This window comes from Acinonyx jubatus, chromosome B1 (assembly GCF_027475565.1).
Source record: "Acinonyx jubatus isolate Ajub_Pintada_27869175 chromosome B1, VMU_Ajub_asm_v1.0, whole genome shotgun sequence".
Lineage (NCBI taxonomy): Eukaryota > Metazoa > Chordata > Mammalia > Carnivora > Felidae > Acinonyx > Acinonyx jubatus.
In genome coordinates this window covers 114,926,103-114,950,170 of record NC_069382.1, presented here as the reverse complement: position 1 = coordinate 114,950,170, position 24,068 = coordinate 114,926,103, and the positions used below count along the sequence as shown (strand labels likewise).

Below are 24,068 nucleotides of genomic sequence, written 5' to 3'. Positions count from 1 at the left end.
CCCTCTAGGGACGTTATCCCTTAGTATGAGCAGAGGGTAAGTGTGAGATGCTGAATAGAAATAGAGAGGATTCTATTTATAGCTGCATTTTTTTTTTTTACTGTTAATCACAGGTATGCAAGTATTTACCTGAATCTACACAGTTAGTCCTGCATGTAGAAGACTCTAATGAGTGAGATAATCAATGCAAAGAGAAACTTTCATATTGGTATCCCCAGCAGTGAGCTGTTACTGTGCTAGGGTGCCTTTCTTTAAGAGGTAGGCAGTGTTATCATTAAAATATATTAGGAGACGTTCTGGGCAGCAAGGACATGTTTTGTATCATTCTTGCCCAATTTACAAATTATTCGTTGCTAATTAGTATGTAGAAATTCACTAAATAATCATCTAGTAGCCTGGCAGATACCCTAAGTGCCTTTTGTTACTAGCAAGCAGTAAGTAGTGCCTTGGTCCTAAGGAAAAATATAATCTATTTCTAGAACTATCCTATATTTTCAAAATTGCTGGATGCTAGTGATTTGTGAACCATCTTTTTAAAAATGTTAGAGATTCTTTGAGGAACAGTTCTAACTAGAATCTATTGTGATTCCCCAAGTTTTAAAATAGCTAAATTTAGTAAAGGACAAAAACCAAATAGTAATATGTCTTAGAAGACTGAACTTAACAAACTTAAAAAAGTTTTGTGCTTTGTGAAATTATGTCTAAAAATAAGCTTTCCCATTATTTTCACCCAACATATAATTTCAAAATAGTTCATTACAATTATCCATATATTTTGATACTGAAGAAGTATAAAGCTTAAAGTCTGTTACCCAGTTTGCTTGGCTTAGACCTATTTTTTAAAAATAAACCATTCATTTCTCAGGATGTGGTCATAGAATAAAATTATGCTCAAATGTTCAGTATTTTGGTTGCCTCAGCTTCATTTGCTAATTTTATGTGTGTGTGTTTCTGTGGATTTCTTTTAAGGTTTGGACAGAAGGGTAAAGCTATTAGGATTGAAAGAGTCATCTATACTGGTAAAGAAGGCAAAAGTTCTCAGGGATGTCCTATTGCTAAATGGGTAAGTGTGACCTGATGAGGCCTTTGATCTTCAATCGTGGGCATTTTGATTCATTAATCTAACTCTGAGAATTGGGTTACCCAGATCAAAGAGTCATTTATGCCGGTTGAAATGAACATTGCTTATATTTATTTTGTGTCATCTCTTAAAGAAAAGGCAGATTAGTTTTTAAGTCAGGTACAAACTGTATTTAATTGAAAGAATGTAATAGCGAAGACAAGGTCCATTCAATTTGCTAAAAAGTATGATTCTTCCTGGGATAGGAAGAAGTCACCCTTAATCCTTTAAATACCTTCCATTAATCTTTATGTTGTCATTTTTGAAAGCCTTGAACTTTGTGAAAAAAGACGAGCATGTCTTCCATGTAGCTCTAGCTTTAATGTAGGGGGCATTGCCCCCCCACTGTACTGGGCACAGTCTGCTAAACATTGCACGGTTTTGCATCCCGCCTAATTGCTAGCCACCGTATAGATGGCTAGCAAAAGGCAAGTTGCAGGAGCTGGCAAACATTGCCCTAATTGTGACCCAGACATGCAAAAATATACGTACATAAATCAATGCTCTCATCTGCCACAAGTGACCCTTGTTTTGTTTTGGTTGGGGTGGGGGTGTTGGGGTGGAATGGTGACCCACACAGGTGGTTCGCAGAAGCTGCAGCGAGGAGAAGCTACTATGTTTGGTGCGGGAGCGAGCTGGCCACACCTGTGAGGCGGCTGTGATTGTGATTCTCATCCTGGTGTGGGAAGGAATCCCACTGTCTCTGGCTGACAAACTCTACTCAGAGCTCACCGAAACGCTGAGGAAATATGGCACTCTCACCAATCGTCGGTGTGCCCTGAATGAAGAGTAAGTGATGCCTCCCTCTCTTTCCACTAAGAGCAAAACCTAATTATTGGTTTGTGGGAAGAGAGTTGAACCTGCATTTGTACATTTACTAAATGGGGATCGAAATGCCTGTTTCCCAGTCCTGCAGTAGGAAGTCGTATTTGCTAACACGGGTAATCCGAGGCGATTCCATGAATTCTTTTGTACCTTCAGACGGCGTAGACATTTAGTTAGGAGCAGCTTGCTGCAAGTCTGAATGTCCGTACCCACATGAACTCAGTCGTGCCGTAAATTTGAAAGTATCTGTGTGTCCACTTGGTGCATGTGACAGCCCTTTGTGTGGCTGGCAACCACATTAGTAAGTATTGACACCATTCCTGTGTTGCAGTAGCTGAAGCAGAAAGTAAGTTTGATGAGAAATTTTAGGATTCCCAGGTCAAGGACCTTAATGTAGCAAACGTGAAAATATAAGGCTTATAGAATTTCTGTAGAAACAGACTGATTCAGACTTCAGTTCAATCAAGTTTATCATTTTCACAACACCAATAAAAATTGCTTTCATTTTTACTGCTACTAAATAATCAAGAAATTAGTGGCTATTTATGCATTATTTTCCAGGAATATAAACATTTGGAACAGAGCCAGGGGTATGCAGTTAAATATATTTAGTGCATCCAAGGACTAGTATGTCTTTGTTTGTCAACCTTATCCAGTTTAGGAAGTTTAAATCTTCACTTGGAGAAAGCTTCATTTTTATTCTTCCTCTGCTATTCCTATATAACATTTTTTTAAAAAGAGTATGGGAGAATTCACAGTGCTACACTGAAATGCTACAGTGTAATTTTACTGACAGCTGGCTCTAAAATAACTTTTTAAAAATGTTTATTTGTTTATTTTGAGAGAGAGAGAAAGCACTAGCAGGGGAGGGTCAGAGAGAGAGAGAGAGAGAGAGAGAGAGAGAGAGAGAATCCCAGGCAGGATCCACACTCAGCGCAGAGCCCTACACAGGGTGATCTTCCAACCAACCCTGAGGTCATGACCTGAGCCGAAATCAAGAGTCTGACACTTAACCGACTGAGTCACCCACGTGCCCCAGTTCTAAAATTCTTTTTAATTTTGCATTTCTTCCTTTAGTCTCCTTTCCTCTGCATTCACCAAACTGCAATATAGTTTACTGAATTTATAGAAATACTATGCCACTCATTGCAACATCCCATTGTAACCTCATTTGTTCCTTTGCTGACTATTATTCTGACTACTATAGCTTTACTAACATGGTTAGTAAATACTAACATGGATTCTCTCTCTGGGTCATGGGGGGTATGCAAACCAATTATAAATAACATGTCTAGGAAAGTTACTGTTCACATATCAAAGGTGGGGACTTGGCTTCCCGTGGTAGTTATGATCCAAAAATCTCACGTATGTGTGTGTGTTCCTCACTGCCATAAATCCACTTTTATAATTGATGTGTTGGAAAGTGGAAATCTGGTTCATAACATGACTCATAAACCTATGATGGACAGCTTTATGTGTAAAATACTTTTCAGTTTACCCTAATTTCCCTTGCTCCTTCTTTAAAAGATGTATTTAAATGCCTTTAATCAAAGAAAATGAAGTTAAGGCACCTTGAGATGATGTCCCTGATAGCACTTTTCTCAGGAATTAACTATCTGCCTTGTTGTTTTTTTATTTTTTGTTTTTTAACGTTTTTATTTATTTTTGAGACACAGAGAGACAGAGCATGAACGGGGGAGGGGCAGAGAGAGAGGGAGACACAGAATCCGAAGCAGGCTCCAGGCTCTGAGCCATCAGCCCAGAGCCCGACGCGGGGCTCGAACTCAGGACCGCGAGATCGTGACCTGGCTGAAGTCGGACGCTTAACCGACTGCGCCACCCAGGCGCCCCCCCTCTGCCTTGTTTTTTAAAGCAGACTTCCTTTTAGACTTGATGGCTTGAGCTTCTAAACTACTGAGGAACTTCTTGTGAAAATAGCAGTGTTTTAATTTAAATTTCTTGAAGTTTCATGCAAACTATATTTCTTATTTTTTTTTGTAATTGATTTAATTTTCAGTTATTATATATCTGGTATTTTTCCCCTGAAGGCTTTTCTGTAATTTCTATAAATGCCATTGCCTGTCATGGAATCTGACATATAGAAAGAAATTCTGTCAAGAACTTTCCTAAATTGTATTATTTTGCATTTAAAATCCATGAACAGTAAAAGATTGGGCCAGGATCTAAGAAAAATTACAGTGTAAGTGGTCTAAATAGGAGGCGAGTACAAAACTATTGAAATATGTGTTTCAATGATTAAAACATTTTAAAGGCCAGTCTGCATACTTTTGCTTCTCTTTGTCTGGAATTCCATCATAAGGGTGAGTAATTATTTAGACTAAATTTTAGCTTGGGGCTAAGAGTGTTTAGAATAATTCTCAAAAAACAAAACAATGTACTTAACATACACAGTTAAAACAGACACCAATGGCAATAGAGACTTCATTCAGATACAGCTTTTGAAGTTTCTAATACCCCATAAAATACATTTTATATTTGGCAGAAGTTAGAGTTATGACTTTGCCAAAAACAGAGGATAATCTCAAATTGGGGCTGCTGACTCAGTTTAATATTCAAGGCTGTATGAATCTCGTCACCGAGTTCTTACAAATCCCAATGCCTACATGGGCCATAACCAACCACTGTGAGTCCAGAAAAGAACTCTCAGAGTAATCTTTCAGTGGGAAAGTCAAAAATGGATTTTTACATTTCCTTTGAGATTAACCAGCTGTTTCTCCTTTAAAGATTTCCCTTTGAGATTTCCATTTTATGACTAAGCCTAACCAATATGTTTTTGGCAAGTTAAGAGTTGTGGGAGTGTCATTATAAGAAAGTCAAAGCCAGAAATGTGTTTTGCCATGCTGGGTGATGTTAAATGTTGTGTTGTTTTTGTTTTTTTTTTTTTTAAGCTAACTTTATATTATAAAAATTTTCAAACATACGTAAACGGAGGAGTGCAGTCTAATGAATCCCTGCGGACCCATTACATAGCTTCAATACTTATCAACATTTTATCAATACTATTTCACATATTTCCCCTACACTTCCTACCCCCACTGCCACCCCGACAGTGTTTTAAAGCAAAACACAGATACCATCTCTAACAGACAGTGTATATCTCTAACAGACAAGGATGTTTTTTATAAAACCTAGTTACACTGTCATTTTCATTCATCTCAAAATTGACAGTGATTCTTTAATATCTTTTCATGTCATGTTCAGACCACATTTAGATTCCTAATTGGATCTTTTTCAAAAAATAATAATAAGGGGCGCCTGGGTGGCTCAGTCGGTTAAGCGTCCGACTTCAGCTCAGGTCACGATCTCGTGGTCCGCGAGTTCGAGCCCCGCATCGGCTCTGGGCTGATGGCTCGGAGCCTGGAGTCTGCTTCCGATTCTGTGTCCCCCTCTCTCTCTGCCCCTCCCCCGTTCATGCTGTGTCTCTCTCTGTCTCAAAAATAAATAAACGTTAAAAAAACTTTTTTTTAATAATAATAAAAAGCAAAACTATATTGCCAACAAGAAAGCCCATACCTTGTATTTGATTGAGGCTTTTGAGTGGCACCAGTTCATGCCTATTGTCTTGCATATTTATGAATAAAACTTTCTATTACTTTCAAAAGTATCCCAGTTTGGAAGACAAATTATAGTTTCCATAAGCCTCTTTTTATTTATAATAGTTCCCCCTCTCTTTAGTGAATTTTTTTGTTAAAGAGACTATATAATTTGCTCTGTAAAATTTCCCACATTCTGGGTATGTAATTGCACATTTGTTTTATTCACCTTATCCCTCTATCCCAACTGTCTTTTGTGCATTGATATTAAGAGACTTAAAAAGTTACGTATGTGTATATGTATGCATATATTGGCAAAAATGCTTTTGTAAGTGGTAATGAAATAATCTTAATTCTTCATATCCATCAGGAGGGTTAAATGTCTGCTTTGTTCCATTCTTAGTGATGTTAAGAGTGTTCAGTGAGTTCAGGAGTTGTCAGCTTGATTCGTCCATCCTAAAGTTTTCCCAGAAAACTTTCACCTAATGGTGTAGTGTATTGATTGAGGATCGTTGCTTGTTTCCATTATTTTTGTTTGAGTTTGCAAATTCACAAGTTTTTTATTTTTCAAAGTATAAATTTATGTATTACATTTGAATTTATTTTGCTAGTTTGTAAACTTGCATAAGGTTGAATATCTGATCTAATTTTTAGTTTAAAGTTATATATTTCCTTTACAGTAGAAATCCAGATGGTAACTCAAAGGTTGAGAATGTTTTTAAAAATCTGTTACATAGATGAATATTTTTATTACAGTTGCTTTACTGATTTGTTGTAAACAAATGTTGTAACCATGAGCCAAATTCTGAGTCATGTTAAAATGAAGCTGACAAATGCTAATTTTAATAATATTCTAATATAGAAATAAAAATGCCTTTTAGTAGCCATTTCATGTAGGAAATCATCTTGAAGTCACTCTACCTTGTTATGCAGAGATTTTTTTGAGCTATAATTCATATACCATAAAAGTCACCATTGTATTTTATGTTTTATTTTTGAGACAGAGAGAAAGCACGAGCTGGGGAGGAGGGGCAGAGAGAGAGGGAGACAGGAACCGAGATGGGCTCCATGCTGACAGCAGAGAATCTAATGCAGGGCTCGAACTCACAAGTAAGAGATCATGACCTGAGCTGAAGTCAGATGCTTAGCTAACTGAGCCACCCAGGCGCCCCTAAAATTCACTATTTTAAAGCTTAAAACTCAGTGGTTTAATAATATACTAATATTATATACTATTAGTAACACACTAATATTAGCAATATACTCATTTGTGTAATAATACACAAAGTTGTGCAACATTTTCTTCACTCCCAAAAGAAAACCCTGTACCTATTAGGCAGTCAGTTCCCATTTTCCTCTCCCCTAAAATGGCAACTGCTAATCAGCTTTCTTTCTCTATAGATTTGCCTGTACTGGGCATTTTGTATTAATGGTATAGAATATTTGGCCTTTCTGCCTGGCCTCTTTCACTTAGCATAATGTTTTAAAGGTTCATCCATATCATAACATTAATCAGTGTTTTATTCCTTTTAGTAGATGAGTAATATGCCATTGTGTGTGTGTGTGTGTACATATCTCACATTTTCCTTATCCATTCATCAATTAATGGACATTTGTATTGTTTCCACTTTGGGGCTATTATGAATAATGCTTCTGTGAACATCTGTGTACAAGTTTTTGTATGGACATATGTTTTCAGTTCTCTTGCAGTGACATTGTTAGTCATATGGTTACTCTATGTTTAACTCTTTGAGGAAATGCCAAACTGTTTTCCAAAGGAGCTGTACCATTTTTCATTCCTGCCAGCAGTATGTCGAGGTTCCAGTGTCTTCGCATCCTCATCAAAACTAGTTATTGTATGTCTTTTTTTATTATAGCCTTCCCAGTGGGTGTGAAGTGTATCTTGTCATTTTGATTTGCTTTTCCCAAATGACTAATGATGTTAGACATTATTTTATGTACTACTGGCTATTCGTATGTCTTCTTTGGAACATGCCTACTTGATTCTTCACTCATTTTTAAGTTGAGTTCATATCTTTTGAGTTGCAAGAGTTCTCTATATATTCCAGATACTAGAACTCTAGCAAACATATGGCTTTCAGATATTTTCTTTTATTCTGTAGGGTGCCTCTTCACTTTTTTGATAATATCCTTGAAGCACAGAATTTTTCAAATTTGATAAAATCAAATGTATGTATTTTTTAATTGCCTGTACTTTTAGTGTCATATCTAAGAAGCCATTGCCTAATCCAAGGTCTTGGGGATTTACCACTGTTTTCTTTACAGAGTATTATAGTTTTAGCTCTTACATTTAGCTTGTTGATCCCTGCTAAGTTAATTTTATGATGTAAGAGTCCAATACCATTCTTTTGCATATAGATCAGCACCATTTGTTGAGGAGACTGTTTTCTCCATTAAATGGTCTTGTCACTCTTGTTGAAAATTAATTGGCAAAAATGTCTGGGTTATTTTGGGACTCTTCTATTCCATTAATCTACCTACATTTCAGTCCTTATGGCATACTATACAGTGTTAATGACTGTAATTTGTAGTAAGTTTTGAAATTGGAATTCACCTGTTTTATCCATTCCCCCTACCACCTCCCCTCTGGCAACCACTCTCTCTGTATTTATGTTAAGTCCTCCAACTGTTTTACAAGATTTTTTTTTTTTTTTTTTTTTTTTTTTTGGCTACTCTGGATTCTTTTCATGTCCTTGATAATTTTAGGATCACTTTTTCAATTTCCCCATATGGGATTTGACAGGGGTTCTGTTCAATCAGTAGACCACTATGAGGAGTATTGACAGCTTAACAGTATTAAGCCTTCCAATTGGTTAACAAAGGGATGTCTTTACATTTACTTAGGTATTTAATTTCTTTCAATGATGTTTTATAGTTTTCAGTATATAAGTCCTACATACTTTTGTTACATTTCTAAGTATTCTTTTTTTTTTTAATTTTTTAAAAATATTTACTTATTTTTGAGGCAGGGAGAGACAGCATGAACGGGGGAGGGTCAGAGAGAGGAGACACAGAATCTGAAACAGGCTCCAGTCTCTGAGCTGTCAGCACAGAGCCTGACGCGGGGCTCGAACTCACAGACCGCGAGATCATGACCTGAGCTGAAGTCGGATGCTTAACTGACTGAGCCACCCAGGCACCCCTCTAAGTATTCTTTTTGATGGTAATTAAATGTAGTTATTTTGATTTCATTCTTGGATTGCTAGTCATACGGTGTTTCTAGTTTTATTTTTTTATTTAAATTTTTTTTAATGTTTTATTCTTTTTTTTTTTTTTTTTTTTTTTTTTTTTGAGAGAGAGAGAGAGAAAGAGAGTGCAATTAGGGGAGGGGCAGAGAGAGAGGGAGACACAGAATCCGAAGCAGGCTCCAGGCTCTGAGCTGTCATCACAGAGCCCGATGCCGGGCTCCAATTCATGAACCGCAAGATCATAACCTGAGCCAAAGTCAGACGTTTAACCAACTGAGCCACCCAGGTGCCCTTAATTTTTTGACAAACCTTCAAACTGTTTTCCATAGTGGTAGCACCAACTTATGTTCCCACCAACAGTGCAGGAGCACTCTCTTTTCTTGCGTACATCCTCACCAACATTTGTTTGTCTTGTTGATGCTAACCATTCTGACTGGTATGAGGTGATATCTCATTGTGGTTCCGATTTGCATTCCTTGATGCCTGGTGATATTGAGCATCCTTTCAGGTATCTGTTGGCCATCTGTATGTCTTCTTTGGAAAAATATCTATTTAGGTCCTTTACCTTATTTATTTATTTATTTAGGTGTTGAGCTATAGAAGTTATTTATATATTTTGGATATTAACCCCTTATTGGATATGTCATTTGCAAATATCTTCTCCCATTCAGTAGGTTAACCTTTTTGTTTTATTGATGGTGTCCTTTGCTGTGCAAAACCTGTTTACTTTGATGTATTCCCAATAGTTTATTTTTGCTTTTATTTCCTTTGCCTGAGGAAACATATCTAGAAAAATGTTGCTAAGGCTGACGTCCAATAGATTGTTGCTTACTTTTTCTTCTAGGAGTTTTCAGGTTTCACATGTAGGTCCTCATCCATTTTGAGATTATTTTTGTGTATACTGTAAGAAAGCCATCCAGTTCATTCTTTTGCCTGTTGATGTCCATTTTTCCCTATACCATTTATTGAAAAGGCTGTCTTCTCCCACTGTATATTCTTGCCTCCTTTTTATAGATTAATTGACTGTGTACGGTTGGTTTTATTTCTGGGTTCTCTGTCTTGTTCCATTGATCTCTGTGGCTATTTTTTGTGCCATTACCATATTGTTTTGATTACTATAGCTCTGTAGCGTATCTTGAAGTCTGGGATTATGATACCTCCAGCTTTCTTGTCAAGGTTGCTCTGGCTATTTGAGGTCTATTGTGGTTCTATAAAAATTTTAGGATTATATGTTCTACTTATGTGAAAAATTCTATTGGCATTTTTGTAGGGATTGCTTGGAATCTATACATTGTTTGGGGAAGTATGGACATTTTAACAATATTAATTCTTCCAATTCATGAGCATGGTGTATCTTTCCATTTCTTTGTATTGTCAATTTTTTCATTAATGTCTTATAATTTTCAAAGTATAAGTCTTTCACCTCTTTGGTTAAATATATTCCTAGGTGTTTTATTCTTGTTGGGACAATTGTAAATGGGACCATTTTTCTTAATTTCTCTTTCTGCTACTTTGTTATTAATGTATACAAACACAACACATTTCTATATATTAATTTTATATCCTATAACCTTATTATTTGTTTGTTTTTTGGTAGATTCTTTTGGGTTTTCTCTGTATAGTATCATGTTACCTGAAAAAGTGATCATTTCACTTCTTCCTTACAATTTGGATGGGTTTTTTTTTTTTTTCTATTTTTCCTTGTCTGATTGCTGCAGCTAGGATATCCAGTACTATGTTGAATAAAAGAGGTGAGAGTGGACTTCTTTGTCTTGTTCCTGATCTGAGAGGGAAAACTCTCAGTTTTCCCCCATTGAGTATAATGTTAGCTGTGGATTTGTTATATATGGCCTTTATTATGTTGAGGTGTATTCCCATTAAACTCACTTGAGTTTTTATCTTGAATAGATGTTGTATTTGTCAAATTCTTTTTCAGCATGTATTGAGAGATCATATGGTTTTTATCCTTCTTGTTAATGTGATGTATCACATTGATTGATTTGTGAATATTGAACCACCCTTACATCCCTGGAATAAATCCCCCTTGATCATGCTGAATAAACCTTTTAATATATTGTTAAATTCGGTTTGCTAATATTTTGTTGAGAAGTTTTACATCTGTGTTCATTAGGTTTTCTTTTATTATGGTGTCTTTGTTTTTAATATTAGGATAATGCAGGCCTCATGGAATGAATTTGGAAGCTTTCCTGCCTCTTATTTTTTGGAATAGTTTGAGAAGAATAAGTATTAACTCCTCTTTAAATGTTTGCTGGAATTCATCTATGAAGCCACCTGGTCCTAGATTTTTTTGGGAGTTTTATTACTGATGCAGTTTGTCACTAGTCATTGATTTGTTCATATTTTCCATTTCTTCCTGAGTTGGTTGTGGAAGATTATATGTTACTAGGAATTTATCCATTTCTTCTAGGTTTTCTAATTCATTAGCATATAATTTTTATAATACTCTCTTATAATTTTTTGTATTTCTGTGATGTCAGTTATTTCTCCTCCTTCATTTCTGTTTTTGAGTCCTCCTTTTGTTGATGAGTCTAGCTAATGATTTGTCAATGTTGTTTATCTTTTCAAAGAATCAGTTGTTTCATTGATCTTATTGTTATTTTTTAGTCTCTATTTCATTCATTTCAGCTCTAATCTTCATTATTTCTTCCTTCTACTAGCTTTGGGATTTTTTCTTTTTCTAATTCCTTTAGGTGTAAGGTTAGATTGTTTGAAATTTTTATTTCCTGAGGTAGGCTTGTAATATTATAAACTTCACTCTATGAACTGGTTTGTCTGTGTCCCAAAGATGTTGGACTGTTGTGTTTTAGTTTTCATTTATCTCCACGTATTTTTTTTATTTCCTCTTTGAGTTTCTTGTTAACGCATTAGTTCTTTAGTAGCATGTTGTTTAGCTTCCACATGTTTGTGAGGTTTGTGTTTTTTTTTCCAGTTTTTTTCTTGCAATTGATTTCCTGTTTCATATCATTGTTGTCAAAAGATGCTTAATATGATTTTAATCATCTTAATTTATATTTGTTTTCTGGCCTAATGTGATTTATCCTGGAAAATGTTCCATGTGCACTTGAAAAAAAATGTTTATTCTGTTGTTTTTAGATGGAGTGTTCTGTATATATCTGTTAGGTTCACCTGATCTAATGTGTCATTCAAAGCCATGTTTCCTTGTTGATATTCTGTCTGGATGATCTATCCATTTATGTAAGTGGGGTATTACTAGTGTTGTATTACTGTCCGTTTCTCCCTTTATGTCTGTTTAATATTTGCTTTTCATATTTTGGTGCTCTTATGTTGGGTGCATAGATATTTATAACTGTTACATCCTCTTATTGGATTGATGCCTTTAACATTATGTTGTCCCTGGTCTCTTACTACTGTCTTCGTTTTAAAATCTATTTTATCTAATATAAATATTGCTACTGCATTTTTTTTTTCTTTCCTGTTTGCATGGAGTATCTTTTTCCATCCTTTCACTTACAGTTTATGTGAGTGTTTAGGTTTAAGTTCTTTTCTTGTAGACGGTATATGGATGGGTCTTGTTTTTCAGCCAGTCATCTCATATCTTTTGAGTGGAGCATTTAGTTCATTTACATTCCAAGTAATTGTTGATAGGTATGTATTTAATGCTATTTTGTTAATGGTTTCTGGTATTTCTTGTAGGTCTCTATTCCTTTTTTCTGCTCTGGTTTTCTTGTGGTTTGATGACTTGCTTTGATGTTATGCTTGGATTCCTTTTACTTTATTTTGTGTACCTATTATAAGTTTTTCATTTGTGGTTACCATTGGGTTCATATAGAACATCTTGTGTCTATAGCTGTGTGTATTGAGTTAATTGCACTTAAATTTGAACACATAAAAGCATGAAAATTTTGTGCTCCTTCCATATTTTGTGTATACAGTGTTATGTTTTACATATTTTTATTTGTCCTTTGACTAATTTTTGTAGATACAATTGTTTCCTTCCCTAAATTAGGGAAGTTTACAGCTCTTATTTTTTTCAAATATGTCTTCTGCCCCCTTCTCTCCCTCATATCCTTCTGGGATCCCTATAATGTGAATGTTATTTTGCTTGATGATGTTGCAGAGTCTCAGGCTATTCTCATTTTTTAAATTATTTTTCCTTTTTGCTGTTCAGCTTAGTTGCTTTCCATCTCCTATATTCCAGATAACTGATCCATTCTTCTGCATCCTCTGACCTGCTGTGGATTCCCTCCAGGACATTTTCATTTCAGATACTGAATACTTCAGCTAACACTGGTTACTTTTATACATTCTTTCTCTTTGTTGAGGTTCTGACTGAGTTTATTCACCTTTCTTTCAAGTCCAATATCTATGACCATTATTTTGATTTTTTTTATCAGGCATATTGCTTATCTCTTTTTCATTTAGCTCTTCATTTTCATTAAGTCTTCGTGCAACAATTAAGTTTTTATGTATTCATCTTGTATTCTGCAGACTTACGAAACTAATTTATTAGTGCTAACTTTTTTGATAGATTCCTTAGGATTTACTACATACAAGATTATTTCATCTACACATACAAGTAGTTTAATTTCTTCCTTTCCAATCTAAGTACCTTTATTTCTTTTTCTTGCCTAAATTTTCCTGGCTAGAACCTGCAGTAGATATTGAATGGAATTGACAAGAGCAAACATTTTTGTCTTGTTCCTGATTTTAGGGGAAAAACTTTCAATTTTTCACCATTAAGTATTATGCTAGCTGTAGGTTTTGTGGAAGCTCTTTATCAGGTAGAGGATTTTTTTTTCTATTCTAGTTATTTTTATTATGAAAAGATATGGGACTTTTTCTGCATCTACTAAGATGATCATGTGTTATATTGCTTTAATTTTTTGTACATTGGCCCAACATTGCATTCCTGAGATAAATCACAAATGACTATAATGTATAAATCTTTCATGTTGTTGAAATATGTTTGCTGTATTTTGTTAGGATTCTTACCTTTATATTAATGAATGATATTAGTATATTACAGTCTTGTGATGTCTTTGTTTTTGGTATCAGGTTAATACTGGATTCATAGAATGCATTGAAAAGTGTTCCCTCTTCTATTTTTTGGAAGAATTTGTAAAGGATTGGAGCTAATTCCTTAAGTGTTTGGTGGAATTCACCAGCAAAGTCATGTAGTTCTGGGCTTATCTTTGTTGGCAGGTTTATTATTGTTATTAAATCAGTCTTTATATTGGTTGTAGTTATATTTATATTCTTTCTGTCTGAGTCAGTTTCAGTAGTTTGTGTCTAAGAATATGTCCATTTCATCTGGGTTATCTACTTTGTTGATCTATCATTTTTATAGTATTCCCTTATAATTTATAAGGTCAGTAGTAGTGTCCTGTTTTTAATGCCTAATTTTGTAGTTTGGATTTTCTCTTACTTTTCTTGTTTAGTCTGTGTAGTTTTCTCAGTTTTGTTGATCCTTCCAAAAAACTTTTGATTTCTTTGATTTTATCTATTTCTATTTTTTATTTCATTTTTATTTTTATGTCTCTATTTTTTTATTTCATTAATTTCCACTCTAGTCTTTAGTATTTCCTTCATGCCATTTGCATTGTGTTTACTTTGCTCTTTTTCTGGATGTTTCAGGTAGAATATTAGTTTATTGATTTCAGAACTTTTTAAATACAGGTATGTAAAGCTATAAATTTCCCTCTACTTCTGCTTTAGATGTATCCCATAAAGTTTAACTTTTTATTTTCATTTATTGCAGGGTATTTTCTAACTTCCCTTATGATTTTTTTAGTTAACTCACTGATTATTTAGGAGTGTGTCATACATACATATTGATTAATTACCCACCTTTGCTGCTTCTCCATTCATAATTTCACTCCATTGATAAAGAATACACTTTGCATGATTTTAACCATTTAAATTTAGGTAGCCTTGCTTTATGATCTGCCATATAGTCTGTCCTAGAGAATGTTCCATGCACATTTGAGAAGAATATGTATTCTGCTGTTTGGTGAAGTGTTCTCTAGATACTAGTTAACTTAGTTGACTTAGTGTTTTTGTTCCTCAGTTTTGTCTAGTTGTTATTATTCAGTACTCCACTTTCAACAGTAGATATATCTTTTTCCCTTTCATTCTGTCATTTTTTACTTTATTTATTTTGGTACCCTATTTTTAGGTTCATGTGTGTTTATAGTTGTTACATCTTTATGAACTGACCCTTTTATTATTATAAAATGTACTTGTTTCTGGTAATAATATTGTCTGAAATCCTACTTTGTTATTAGTATAGCTACTCCAGTTCTCTTTTAATCACTGTTTACATGATTTTTTCTATCCATTGATTTTCAGCCTATTTGTACCCTTAAACCAAGTCTCATAGATGGCAGATAGTTGAAATTCTCAATCCATTTTTCCAGTCTTTGCCTTTTAATTATATTATTTAAACCATATACAGTAAATGTAATTACTGTTGAAGTAGGATTTATTGTTTGCCAATTTATTATCAGTTTCTGTATGTCTTTTGTTTAACTCTTCTTCCATCACTGCCTTATTTTGTGTTTAATGGATATTTCTAGTGGAACATTTTAACTCCCTTGTCACTTTTATTATATTTTTTGGAGTTACATATTTAGTAGTTGTCTTGGGGATTTTAGTTAACATCTTATAACAATATAATTTAGAGTAATACCAATTTAATTACACTGATATACCGAAACTTTGTTCCTATACAGCTCCAATCACCCCTTTTCCTTTGTGCTGTTATTGTCATACAATTTTATGCATTGTATATACATTAACACAGATTTATAATTACTGCTTTATATGGTTGCCTTTACATCATATAGAAAAAGGAGTTAAAAAACCATACGTATATAAGGTTGTTTCTGTTTTCCTATGTATTTACTTTTACTGGTGTTCTTTGTATTTTCATGTGGATTCAATTACTGTCTAGTGTTCTTTCCTGTCAGACTGAAGGACTCCATTTAAAATTTCTTGTAGAGTAGGGCTAATAGCAATAAACAGTCTAGTATTTGTCATGGAATACCTTAGTTTATTATTCACTTTTAAAGCATAGTTTTGATATATATAGAATTTCTTAGTTGATGGTCTTTTTCTTGCAACATTTAAATATGTCATCCCAGCACCTCTAGCCTCTATATGTCTTATGCATCATCAGCTGTTAATCTTATTGAAAATCTCTTGTATATGATGAGTTTTCTTGCTGCTTTCAAGATTCTTTACCTTTGGCTTTCAACAGTTTTATAATTATTCTAGGTGTGGAACAATTTTCATGCTACTTGGAATTAGCTGAGCTTCTTGAATGTATAGGTTAATGTTCATTTATAGGTTAATGTTTCCTACATTTAGTTACTTTTTTAAAGTTTATTTATTTGAAAGAGGGGGGCAGAGAGAGAAAGAGTGGGGGATGGTCAGAGAGAGGGGTGAGGTTCAGGGTTCCAACCGACAAACCATGAGATCATGATCCAAGCCTAAATCAAGAGTCAGACACTTAACGACCTGAACCACCCAGGCACCCCTACTTTTAATTTGTTAAGCATGGTTTCCTTCAGTTTTTTTTGAACATACTTAAAATAATAACTCATAGTCTTTGTTTAGTAGTCTTACATCTGAACTTCCTCATTGACAATTTCTATTAACTGCCTTCTTCCTCTATATTGACCACACTTTGTTTCTTTGTATGTTTTATCATTGTTACAAACTGGACGTTTCAAATAATATAATGTGGTAATTTAGGAAATTAGATTCTCTGCCCTACCCAGGCTTTGTTATTGTTGTTAGTTTAGGGACTTTTCTGAACTATTTCAGTAAAATCTATATTATTTCCTCATGAGCAGCTGTGGAAATCTCTGCTTGGTTAGCTTAGTGGTCACCTAATGATTAGACAGAGATCCTTAGTTACCTAAAACCAGTAAGTCTTCCAGTTTTTACCACGGGAGTTCTGTATGTGTTTTGGAGCATGCCTTTAACAGTCAGCCAGGCAATTTACAACTCTGCCTTACCCCTTTATTCCCTGCTTGTGCAGAGCTTCAAGTTTAGTCAGTTTAGAGTTTATGTCTTTTGTGAGTGAACATACAATATACATATGGCTTTCTGGCTTACCAGGAACATGTTGGCTTTTGAAAGCCTCCTATGGATATCTTATTTCCAATATTTTAACTTTAAGCTTTTGAATTAGCCTTTTTTTTTTTTTTTTTTTAAATGCCAACTGTTATCCACCACCTCAGGCAGTCACAGTGGTTAACAGTTACAAACACCTCCTGGGGAAAAGGCTGTACATACTAGGTGAACTCTAAGGTAAAATGAAGACAGCCTTGCTATTAGTGTCTTGTAGAGAACTACCAAATAGGTAAAATAATGACACTTTTCTGACGATGGAGCACTAGAGGATAGCTAACTAATTCTGCCCCTTCCAGTGGTTGCCAGACTGCTGATTTTTACTATAAATGTGAGTTGTTTTGAAGGTTGTCATAGAGTTCTGGGAACAATGAGAATAGGGCAAACTAAAAACCACAAAGCTTCTTCTTACTGAAATTTCATTGCTTTTCTTGAATCAACTCCCTGGAATGCTTCAAGTCTTAGTTAATTTGCAGGTTTCTGAAAAGTTAATTCTGACAGTATTTGTTAATATTTTCAATGCTGTTACGGAGGAGGGAAATTTCAGAGATCCTTATTCTGCCATTTTTGCTGACATCTCTAAAATGATAATTTCTAATTACAACATTCCTTCTGCATTTATTAGCTAGAAATCTTTAAAGAACTTTTTTCTTATCAACTGTTTGATTGCCATTAAATATAGATTGTGAATAAATAACAGATAAATGCATGGTATATATCTTTAGTTGTGAAATTTGAGAATGGGGATTTGGTGTCTTAGTAATCACCCAAAATGATCAATTAGTCTGTTCTTTCTTTTTAGTATCATTATTAACTTGGGGTTTTAACCTATTTCATTTTGATGAGAAATGATAGAGGTCATAATTTTTGCCCAGATATGTTCATTGTCACCGAGGTATTGTTAATTTTAGGCATTTTCAGTGGGCAGACATAGTAATTATTTTTTAGAAAGAGTGATTTTGAGCTTTTAAACTCAAATCATGAGTTTATATTGTTATTTCCTGTTTGTAATTAATATTACAGGGTATCTACTTATCTTTTACACTTCTCTTACACTGAAATTCTTTTATTGACATTAAGAATGACTTCTTTATGTCACAGTATACATAAATAATTTCAAAATACTACTAAGACTGATTTTCACTGAAGTCAGTACAGAATTGCATAAACAAAACAAGAATTTTAACAAAGAGAAAATATTTTAAAGTAGCAAACATAAGTCACAGAGCTGAAGAAAACATAACTAAACTGAAAAATTCACTAGATGGGTTCAGGAGTAGACTACATCAAGCAAAAAGAATGCAAAAGAGTGAAGATAGCTGAAGGAATTTATGAGACACCATAAGAGGACCAATATAAAAGGGTCCTTGAGACAAAAGAGAGAGGAGTAGAAAGCTTATTAAAGAAATAACAGCTAAAAAATGTCTTGAAACAAATACACTAAAATTTAGGACTGCAGAAAAAGCAGTTTTAAGAGGAAACTTCATAGTAATAAATATCAGCGTTAAAAAAGAAAGATCTCAGGGGCGCCTGGGCGGCTCAGTTGTTTGAGTATACGACTTCAGGTCAGGTCATGATCTCACAGTTCATGGGTTTGAGCCCTGCATTGGGCACTGTACTGACAGCTCAGAGCCCGGAGCCTGCTTTGGACTCTGTTTCTGTCTCTTTCTACCCCTCCCCCCCCCCCTCTCTCACACACACACACAAATAAGCATTTAAAAAAAATTTTTTTTTAATCTCAAACGACCTAACTTTACACTTCAAGGAAACTAATAAAGAACAAACTAAGCCCAAAGTTAGCAGAAGGAAGGAAATAATAAGCGTCAGAGTAGAAATAAATGAAATAGAGATTAAAAAGACAATGGAAAAGATGAATGAAACTAAGAGCTACTTTTTTGAAAATATAAACAAAATAATAAACCTTTACACTTACGAAGAAAAAGGAGGACTCAAAGAAATACAATTATAAATGAAAGAGAAGACATTTCAGGTGATACCACACAAATACAAAAGATTATAACTGAACACTATGAACAATTGTACACCCACAGGTTGGACAACCTAGAGGAAATGGCTAACTTCCTAAACACATACAACTTACCAAAACTGAATCATGAAGAAAAAGAAAATCTGAACAGACCAATTACTAGTAAGGATATTGAGTCAGTAATCAGAAACCTCACAACAAAGAAAAGTCTAGGATCAGATGGCCTCAATGGTGAATTCTACCAAACATTTGAAGATGAATTCACAGTCCTCAAACTCTTTCAGAAAGTTGAAGAAAAGGAATTATTTACAAACTCACTTTACAAGGCCAACATTACACTGATACCAAAACCAGACAGGGACACTACAAAAACAGAAAATTATCTGCCAGTATCCCTGATGAAAAGTTAAATGCAAAAACTCTCAACAGAATATTAGCAAACCAAGTCCAATAGTACATTAAAAGGATCATATACCATAATCAAGTGGGATTTATTCCAGAAATGCAAGAATGGTTCAACATACCCAATCAATTCCACATTAACAAAATTAAGGATAAAAATTGTATAATCATCTCAAGAAGCACAGAAAACATGTTTAACAAAGTTCAACATCCTTTCATAAAAAAACTGAGTATAGAAGGAAAGTACCTCAACATAATAAAGACCACATATGAGGAAACCACAGTTAACATTATACTCTGTGATGAAAAGCTGAAAGGCTTTACTCTAAGATCAGGAATAAGACAAAAAAATGCCTACTCTCACCACTTTCATTCAATAAATTATTTGAAATACTAGCCAGAACAATCTGGCAAGAAAATAAAAGGCATCCAAATAAAGGATGAAGTAAAAGTATCACTATATGTAGAGGACATGATATTACAGATAGAAAATTCTAAAGACCTCATCAAAAAAACTGTTAGAACTAATAAACAAATTCAGTAAAGTTGTAGCATACATCAATATACAAAAATCAGTTATGTTTCTATATACTAACAACGAACTAACAGAAAGAGAAATTAAGGAAACAATCACATTTACACAAGCATCAAAAAGAATAAAACACCTAGGAATAAATTTAAGCAAGGAGATGAAAATCTGTGTACTGAAAACCCCAAAAGATTGATGAAAGAAATCAAAAAAGACAAATAAATGGAAAGATAGCCTATGTTCATGGATTGGAAGAATCAATATTGTTAAAATCCCCATAGTACCCAAAACAATCTGTGGAATCAATGCATTCTCTATCAAAATTCCAATGGCATTTTTCATGGTAATTGAAAAACGAATCCTAAATTTATAGGGAATCACAAATGACCCCAAACGGTCAAAGCAGTCTTGAGAATGAAAAACAAAGCTGGAGCCATTATACTTTCTGATTTCAAACTATATTGCAGAGCTATATTAATTAAACAGTATGGTACTGGCATCAAAACAAACACTTTAATCAATGGAACTGAATTCAAAGCCAACAAATACATGTATGAAAATATGGCCAGTTAATTTTTTTAATGAAACCAAGACTATACAATGGGAGAAGGATCATTCTTCAATAAGTGCTATTGGGGAAAGTGGATATCACACCCAGAAGAATGAAACTGGACCTCTCCTACACTGTACACAAAAATCAACTCAAAACAGATTAAAGTTTTGAACAGAAGACCTGAAACTGTAAAACTCCCAGGGGAAAAAAAAAAAAAAAAACATAGGGGTAAACTTCTTGGAATTGATCTTGACAGTGGTTTTTTGCATTTAACAACAACAGCAAAGTTAACAAAAGCAAAGTAAGAGTGACTACAGCAAACCAAAAAGCTGAACAGTAGAGGAAACCATCAACAAAATGAAGAAGCAGTTTATGGAATGGGAGAAAATATTTTCAAACCAGACACCCAGAAAGAGGTTAATATCCAAGTATGCAAAGAACCTATACAACTCAATAGCAAAAAAGCAAACCAATTAAATTGGGCAAAGGACCTGAATAGACATTTTTACCGAGAATGCGTACAAATGGCAAACAGGTACATGAAAATGTGCTCAACATCACTAATCATTGGGGAGATACAAATAAAAACTATGAGATATCAACTGACACCTGTTGGGATGTTTATTACCAAAAAGATAAGAATGCTAGCAAGAATGTGGAGAAAAGGAATCCTTGTATACTGTTAGTGAGAGCATAAACTGGTACACTATGGAAAACAGTATGGAGATTCTTCAAAAAATTAACAATAGAACTACCACTTCTATTATGACCCAGCAACCTCCCTTCTGAGTATATATCCAAAGGAAATGAAATCATTATCTCAAAGAGTTTATGCACTTCAGTGTTCATTGCAGCATTATCTGCACTAAAAAATGTGTAGAGACAACCTAAGAGTCCACCAATGGGTGAGTGGATAAAGATGATCTGGTATGGAGAAAGAGGGAGAGGGGAAAGAAAGGAAGGGAAGGAGAGGGGCACGAAAGGAGGGAAGGAGGGGGAGGGGAGAGGAGAAGGGAGGGGAGGGAAGGAGAAAGGTATTATTCAGTCTTAAAAAAGGAGGGAATCTTGTCATTTGTAACAAGATGGATAAATCTGGACATTATGCTAAGTGAAATAAGCCAAGCAGAGAAAGACAAATACTACATGATGTTACTTCTGTGTGGAATCAAAAAGAAACAAACCAAAAAGTAGAACTCTGAAACAGAGTAGAAAAGTGGTTGTGGGGACAGGGGAAATAGGGAAAGGTTGATAAAAGGGTACAGTCTTTCAGTTATAAAATGAATCAGGTCTAAGGATCTAATGTGTAGCATGGGGACTATAGTTGATAATACTGTATTGTATAATTGGAATTTGCTAAAAGAATATAACTTAAATGTTCTTTACCAAAAAAAGGGGAGTTAAATATGTGAGGTAATAGATATATTAACTACTCAGTGGGCAAATCCTTTCACAATGCACACATATATCAAATCACTTTGTACACTTTCAATATCTTAACTATTTGTCAATTATACCTCAATCTGGAAAAAATAATTGAATAATAAACACTAATAACAATAATCATAATAGAATACTAGTTTTCCTAGTAGGTTGTTTCATCATTTTTTATTTCTTTGGTTTTTTGTTTTTGGTTTCTTTGCTGAATTTGTCTGCTTATGTTTCTTAGGACATATCTGGCTTAGGCTCTAAAGTCATAATACTGTATTTTAGCCAAAAACTGGAAAGTATTCGAATGCCTACCAATGGTAGAATGGTTAAGTTGTGAAATATTTATACAATGGAAAATTGCACTCCATGAATAAACACATGAAAAAGTACAACTATATGCAGTGATATGGATATCTCAAACATAATGTTGAACAAAAATAACAAGACACAAATAAGCTTATACTATCTAATTGTGTGTATGTGTGTACCTGTGTATATACAGAGTTTTACCCATTTTTATACTACATTTATAAATAAAAATAAACATGGTATTCTCTATAAATAAAAATAAAGATATGCTATATAGTATATATATGAGTAAGCAAAAATGTGTGTGTGTGTATATATATATATACATATATATACATATACATACTATAGTATAAAAATATGCAAAACTGCACATACATATACATCCCCATATATATATATACAGTACACTGTATACAGAATGAAATTGGCACAACTAATCTCTTCTGATAGAAATTATTATTACAGCTTACTGGGCATATTAGGAGATTGTGGAGTGCCAGTATATATTTGTTTCTTACTTTGGGTGCTACTTACTTGAGTATGTTTTATTTGTGAGCATTTGCAAGCTGTAAAATTATGTGTAATTTTCTGTGTGATATGTTAAAATAGAGTCATTTAAATTGTGTTTCAAAATCAATTAAAATAGTTATTTTCTGATGTGGTTATGGCAGGCTTAATTAATAGAGTTAAACTTCTTTTAAAACTAATTTTTATTCATTTTTGCATGCAGACATCCAGAATACAAGATTGGTAGCCTACATAAATGTTATTGATAGCTATGAACTTGGTCCTTTGATCCCTCAGGAGAACCTGTGCCTGTCAAGGGCTGGACCCCGAGACCTGTGGTGCCTCATTTTCTTTTGGTTGTTCGTGGAGTATGTACTACAATGGATGTAAGTTTGCCAGAAGCAAGATCCCAAGAAAATTTAAGCTGCTTGGGGATGACCCAAAAGAGGTTTGTGTACTTCCTGATATATAATCTGTATTTTTCATGGAGAATTGATGAGTACAGATGAAGTGAACAGTATGACATACTCAGTTAAAATTCTCATTAACATAGAGAATTTCACCTCTGAGGTAAATCAAAATTTACGCTAAATTGTAGATACACATTATAATATTTGATAAAGTTAGCATAATAACAACCATGTGATACCAAAGTAGTAAAATTTGAGCAAAATAAACTCTTAATACCTATGGTCTTCTATACTTATCTTTCATGTTAATTCTAGAGTTTTAAATAACTGTCACTTTGGTATTAAAACTAAATGTTAACATTTCATTGTTACAACTTTCATCTTTCAAACCTGAATTTAAAAAGTCATAGTCATCACTGCCACGTTCGGTAAAGATCATTTCTAATCACATTTTCATACCCTGAGATTTGATAGCTTAAAGTTATCATAATGAATGCACTAGAGAAACTAAAAAATATTTAGATTTTAATATAAATGTAATTGAAATTATATATTTCTCTTGGGGTACCTAGATGGCTCAGTCGGTTAAGCATCCGACTTCAGTTCAGGTCATGATCTCACGGTTCATGACTTCAAACGCCACATTGTGCTCTGTGCTGACAGCTTGGAGCCTGGAGCCTGTTTCGGATTCTGTGTCTCCCTCTCTCTGCCCCTCCCCTGCTCACATTCTGTGTCTCTCTCTCAAAAATCAACAAACATTTAAAAAATTGTTTTAAAGAATTTATATGTTTCTCAAAAATAACTTACACATGGGTCTCAAATATAACAACTTTTGGGTAGCTTCTAGAGTTTGCTCATTGAATAATCCAAAAACTTCAGTATGTTTACATTTAGATATGACCAAATTTTTACTGACTCTCTGAACCTTACAATTATCTTACAAAGATTAAATGCAATTGAAATATATAGTTATACTATGCATACTATAGTATTGATATGTCCCTCTAAATGAAAACTTTGTTGCTTTATTATTTGTGACTATAATAGTAAGTGGAAATTTAATAAAGTGCAAAAATTCTTGAAATCATGATGTAATTTTCTTCACAGGATTTTA

At 34.0% G+C, this 24,068-nt stretch overlaps 1 protein-coding gene across 5 annotated transcripts in view; it reads left to right on the top strand.

Moving 5' to 3' along the window:
- TET2 (tet methylcytosine dioxygenase 2) overlaps window positions 1–24,068 on the top strand; it is a 134,801-nt gene that overhangs the window by 91,522 nt on the left and 19,211 nt on the right. Inside the window, exons 4-6 of one of the 5 annotated variants that reach the window (XR_008296216.1) lie at window positions 970–1,063; window positions 1,701–1,909; window positions 22,842–22,981. Coding sequence is in view for 3 of the 5 variants with exons in the window: in XM_015062617.3 (XP_014918103.3) it covers window positions 970–1,063; window positions 1,701–1,909; window positions 22,842–22,992 (454 nt within the window). In the remaining 2 variants the exon portion in view is untranslated. The other 4 variants (XM_015062617.3, XR_008296217.1, XM_027061817.2 and 1 more) reach the window with 4 other exon arrangements.